At 43.1% G+C, this 4,891-nt stretch overlaps 1 protein-coding gene across 1 annotated transcript; it reads right to left on the bottom strand.

The window, feature by feature from the left end:
- Positions 1 to 1,617: 1,617 nt before the first annotated feature.
- LOC142451148 (histone H3.3C-like) lies at positions 1,618 to 2,028 on the bottom strand. The gene has a single exon (XM_075553065.1). It carries the CDS (start codon positions 2,026 to 2,028, stop codon positions 1,618 to 1,620), a length of 411 nt encoding a protein of 136 aa, XP_075409180.1.
- Between the last annotated feature and the right edge of the window lie 2,863 nt (positions 2,029 to 4,891).

Genomic DNA, 4,891 nt, shown 5'->3' with positions numbered 1-4,891 from the left:
GCTTTGCTGCAGTGCGATGTGTCTGCTCAGTGCAATGGCAGCCTTCCTTCAGTGCGTTGGCAGTCTTGCTTCGGTGCATTGGCAGCCTTGCTTCAGTGCGATGTGTCTGCTTCAGTGCGATGGTAGCCTTCCTTCAGTGCGATGGGAGCCTTGCTTCGGTGCGATGGCAGCCTTGCTTCAGTGCGATGTGTCTGCTTCAGTGCGATGGCAGCCTTGCTTCAGGGAGATGGTAGCCTTGGTTTAGTGCGATTGCTGCCTTGCTTCAGTGCTATGGCAGCCTTGCTTCAGTGTGATGTGTCTGCTTCAGTGCGATGGCAGCCTTGCTTCAGTGAGATGTGTCTGCTCAGTGCGATGGCTGCCTTACTTCAGTTGGATGTGTCTGCTTCAATGCGATGGCACCCTTCATTCAGTGCGATGGCAGCCTTGCTTCGGTCCGATGGCAGCCTTGCTTCAGTGCGATGTGTCTGCTTCAGGGCGATGGCAGCCTTGCTTCAGTGCGATGACAGCTTTGCTTCAGTGCGCTGTGTCTGCTCAGTGCGATGGCAGCCTCACTTCTGTGCGATGTGTCTGCTTCAGTGCAATAGCAGCCTTGCTTCATTGCGATGTGTCTGCTTCAGTGCGATGGCAGTCTTTCTTCAGTGCGATGGCAGCCTAGCTTCAGTGCGATGTGTCTGCTTCAGTGCAATAGCAGCCTTGCTTCAGTCCGATGTGTCTGCTTCAGTGCAATTGCAGCCTTCCTTCTGTGCAATGGCAGCCTTGTTTCGGTGAGATGGCAGCCTTGCTTCAGTGCGATAGCAGCCTTACTTGGGTGCGATGGCAGACTTGCTTCAGTGTGATGTGTCTGCTTCAGTGCGATGGCAGCCTTGTGCAGTGTGATGGCAGCCTTACTTCAGTGCGATGTGTGCAGCTTCACCGCGAAAGCAGCCTTGCCTCAGTGGTATGGCAGCCTCTCTTCAGTGCGATGAGTCTGCTTCAGTGCAATGGCAGCCTTTCTTCAGTGCGATGGTAGCCTTGCTTCAGTGCAATGTTTCTGCATCAGTGCGATGGCAGCCTTGTCTCAGTGCGATGGCAGCTTTGTTTCAGTGCGATGTGTCTGCTCAGTGAGTAGGTAGCCTTACTTTAGTGTGATGTGTCTGCTTCAGTGCAATAGCAGCCTTGCTTCAGTGCGATGTGTCTGCTTCAGTGCGATGGCAGCCTTCCTTCAGTGCGATGGCAGCCTTGCTTCAGTGCGATGGCTGCCTTGCTTCAGTGCGATGGTAGCCTTGCTTCAGTGTGATGTGTCTGCTTCAGTGCGATGGCAACCTTGCTTAAGTGAGATGTGTGTATTTATAATTGTTATCAAGTTGAACTACTGAAACAGTTTCACTGAAACATTTTGACTCGCATTAATGCTTTATGTCCCCGTATCATAGTAAAAATTCACACACAAATGAAAATCAAAAACTGCCAATACCTGATTTCTGTCCCCTCGTTTTTCCATTCGCAATCATATACTTAGGTACCTTTAGACCCCATGGGAAAAAATAAAAACGAAAAACCTAAAGTTCAGAACTACCAGTTACAGGAAGAGAATCTTTTTTTTTTAAAGGGTAAAATGCTTCCCATCATAGTGGATTCTTAAGCACGCTCTCCATGTATGCGACGTGCTAGCTGGACGTCTTTTGGCATAATTGTTACACGTTTGGCATGGATAGCACACAGGTTGGTGTCTTCCAAAATGGCAACCAGATAGGCCTCACTCGCCTCCTGCAAAGCACCAATAGCTGCACTCTGGAAGCGCAGATCTGTTTTGAAGTCCTGAGCAATTTCTCTCACCAGACGCTGGAAGGGGAGTTTGCGAATCAGAAGTTCGGTGGACTTCTGAGAGCGTCTAATTTCACGAAGTGCCACAGTACCAGGCCTGTAACGATGAGGCTTCTTCACCCCTCCAGTAGAGGGCGCACTCTTGCGAGCGGCTTTGGTAGCCAGCTGCATCCTCGGTGCTTTACCACCGGTTGATTTGCGGGCTGTCCGCTTTGTAAGAGCCATGGTAGCGACTCCGCCTCACTTACCACCTTCTCCTTCAGCTGGAGCTCGGCGACCTAGAGGCGGCGCTGGCGTTAGAGAGCAACAATGGTGCGGCAGCGGCTGCGAACACAATTCTCACCATTACTTTTAATCAGAAATGTTTTTACCCCATTTTTTCCTGGGTGAAATGACAAGTTTTGGCTTATTCATTTTTCTTCTCCATGTATATATTTTATGTTGGTATAAAACTATTTCATCTCAGAATTTCATAGTCTTTAGAAGAAGCTAAATCAAATTTGCATTTTTGGATTAGTTATATTCATGATCCAAAACAGAGATGTAAGTCTTGATAGTGCAATAAAAGTAATAAAAATTACTTAATGAATCTATAAATGACAGAAATTAGAAATTATAATGACTAAACTTTGCTCTTTAGCATTGTTTAATTATAGAGGAAAATTTGAAATACCAATAGAAAGTCATTTACACAGCTTATTGTGTCCTGGTTACTTATTACCAGATTGCTTTATGTATTCATTACTATGCCATTCAGAAACGTCAATAACTAAGTTTAATTCTGTCTCCTTTCTTCCCAGGCAATGTCAGTTACTGTGGTTCTGAGAGAATAGACTAACCAAAAGTTGGAAAAGAATTAGAGTAGGGGCCAAGGGCAATTTGGAGCATCATCAAATGTGAAATTGAATTAATGCTGTTCTTGATCTTGAAAATGAAATATCAAGACTAAAAGGAAAAATATCTAACTACTACCCTGCATTAGCATAGACATTCATAAGTATTTATTCATTTTTAAAATGTAAAAAATATACAATAAAACTCAATGGATATTTAACATGAAAAATATGAAATTAAAAAACCATGGTAAGTTTTAAAAAGAATGCAAATGGATTAAACCACACTCCTAACCGCAGGGTTTACTATCTAGTTAATTCTGATTTGTAGAGATCTTATAGGACAAAATAGATCAGTCGTATAGGGTTTCCAGTTTTTCTGGAAGGGGGAACATCTGGTAAGTAAGAACTGCCAAGGTTAGCAACTGAGCAAGTAACCTGTGCACCACCAGAGGTCTTTGCAAGTGAATTAGTAGCTAAATATACATATTTAATGTATATAGAATTATTTAATGTATATCTAAATATGTATATTTAGTACCTACATATATAAACTAAAAACCTTACTGCTATTGAATCAATTCTGACTCAAAGTAACCTGGTAGTACTGCCCTTGTATGTTTCTTGTTGAGAGTAGAAAGCCTTGTCTGCCCCCCCTCCCAAGCACCATGGAGAGGCTGGTCGGTTCAGAATTGCTGCCCTTGCAGTTAACAGCACTATCCATATCCCACGACCCCAAAAGTGCCCCTTCCTCAATATATATAGGTATATAAATTTGGTAGATTTATCTGACAATTTACTTTTACTGTCTTAATTACCATTCTAATTAAAAACTGGATATTAAATTCTGATATCCAATGAAGTCAGGTCTCATTAGCATCAGAACTACATAATTAAAGAGAAAACAAGACACAAACTAAACAGGATAACCAAAGAGCAAACTCAGCAAGAAAGAGAAGGTAAAGAAGTAACCAAAAAACAAAATACTCTCAAATGTGGCTCAGTTGAGTCTTGCTAATACATTCAGTCTCAGGAAAGTTGAGCTTATCTGCTATTCGTGACTGTTCAGTTGACGTCCTATCGGAGACCAGGGGGTCTTGAGGTCCTTTGTTAGTTGTTAACGAAGAAAACTTGATATTCTGCTTTTGTGAAAAGGTTTTGGAAATTAAAAATTAATAAACACTTGACTGAAGTATATCATGCTGCAGACAAGTGCACATATCGTACCGGTACCGCTCAATCCACTTTTACAGAGAAGGCGCCTCAGTTTAGAACAAAAAGTAGAACAGATCCAGTGGCCCCACTTCTACTCTAAACTGTTTTTAACCGCCCCCCGACCCCGCCCCCGGAGTAAGCATCCTAACTTCTAAGCCAAAAAGTAGTTTTGCCAATATGTGAAATTTATCTCCGAGGATGTACTTTTAGACATGTTTTTGCTAGCGGGACATCATGTTGGTGAGATTTAGCCCTGCTTTGGTCTGTAACAATAGTCTTTGAAGTATCGTATGAAAGGCTCACAGCTTTTGGTGGAAACAGACAGTGCTACTGTTAACATTGTTCTACGTATCTTTAGGAGACTGTTATTGTCAGGTGCCATGGAGTGAATTCTGACTCACATCCACAGAATGATACACTGCCTGATCCTGTACCACCTCTCAATTGCTGCTATGTTTAAGCCTATTGTTGCTGCTACTGCGTCAATCCTTCTCGTGGAGGATTTTCCTCTTCTTTTTTCTGGTCTACTATTTCATCCTTCTTCAGATATTAATCCTTTGTGATAATATGTCTAAATTAGTTGTCGCTATCCTCACTTCTAAGGAACATCTGGCTGTATTTTCAAGAATGTGCATATGGAGAACTGAACTTGAGCTTGTATATGCGTAATTGATGGTCTGTTCCACTGTCAGCACCTGATCTTGTACCACTGTTTATTGTGTCTCTTTTCACAGATATAGTCAATGTGGTAGTTATATAATTGTTTGTCAATGTGAGGATTAAGAGTGAAGGGGTGGAGTCTAGCCTGTCAATCAGATCATAGCCAATGAGGTAGGTCTCTGTGTGGGCATGGCCTTCTCCTGAGAATTCTGTGAAATCTTGTATTTCTGAGATACCTCCCTCTCTTTTGCCACTTCCTGGGAGACATTGCAACTGACAAGACACGTGGAAGTATGCTAGTGCCTGGAGCTGGAGAAGCCAAAAGGACTTACACTGATGCAACCAGACCTCTGAAGCTGGAGAAGCCACGTAGAGACCCC

The sequence above is a fragment of the Tenrec ecaudatus genome, chromosome 6 (genome assembly GCF_050624435.1).
Source record: "Tenrec ecaudatus isolate mTenEca1 chromosome 6, mTenEca1.hap1, whole genome shotgun sequence".
Classification (NCBI taxonomy): domain Eukaryota; kingdom Metazoa; phylum Chordata; class Mammalia; order Afrosoricida; family Tenrecidae; genus Tenrec; species Tenrec ecaudatus.
Note: the sequence above shows the minus strand (reverse complement) of the source record. Positions and strands in the feature narration are given on the sequence as shown.

Excerpts from the sequence above, each read along its gene's own strand:
- LOC142451148 (XM_075553065.1), bottom strand. The coding sequence starts at position 2,028 with ATGGCTCTTACAAAGCGGACAGCCCGCAAATCAACCGGTGGTAAAGCA.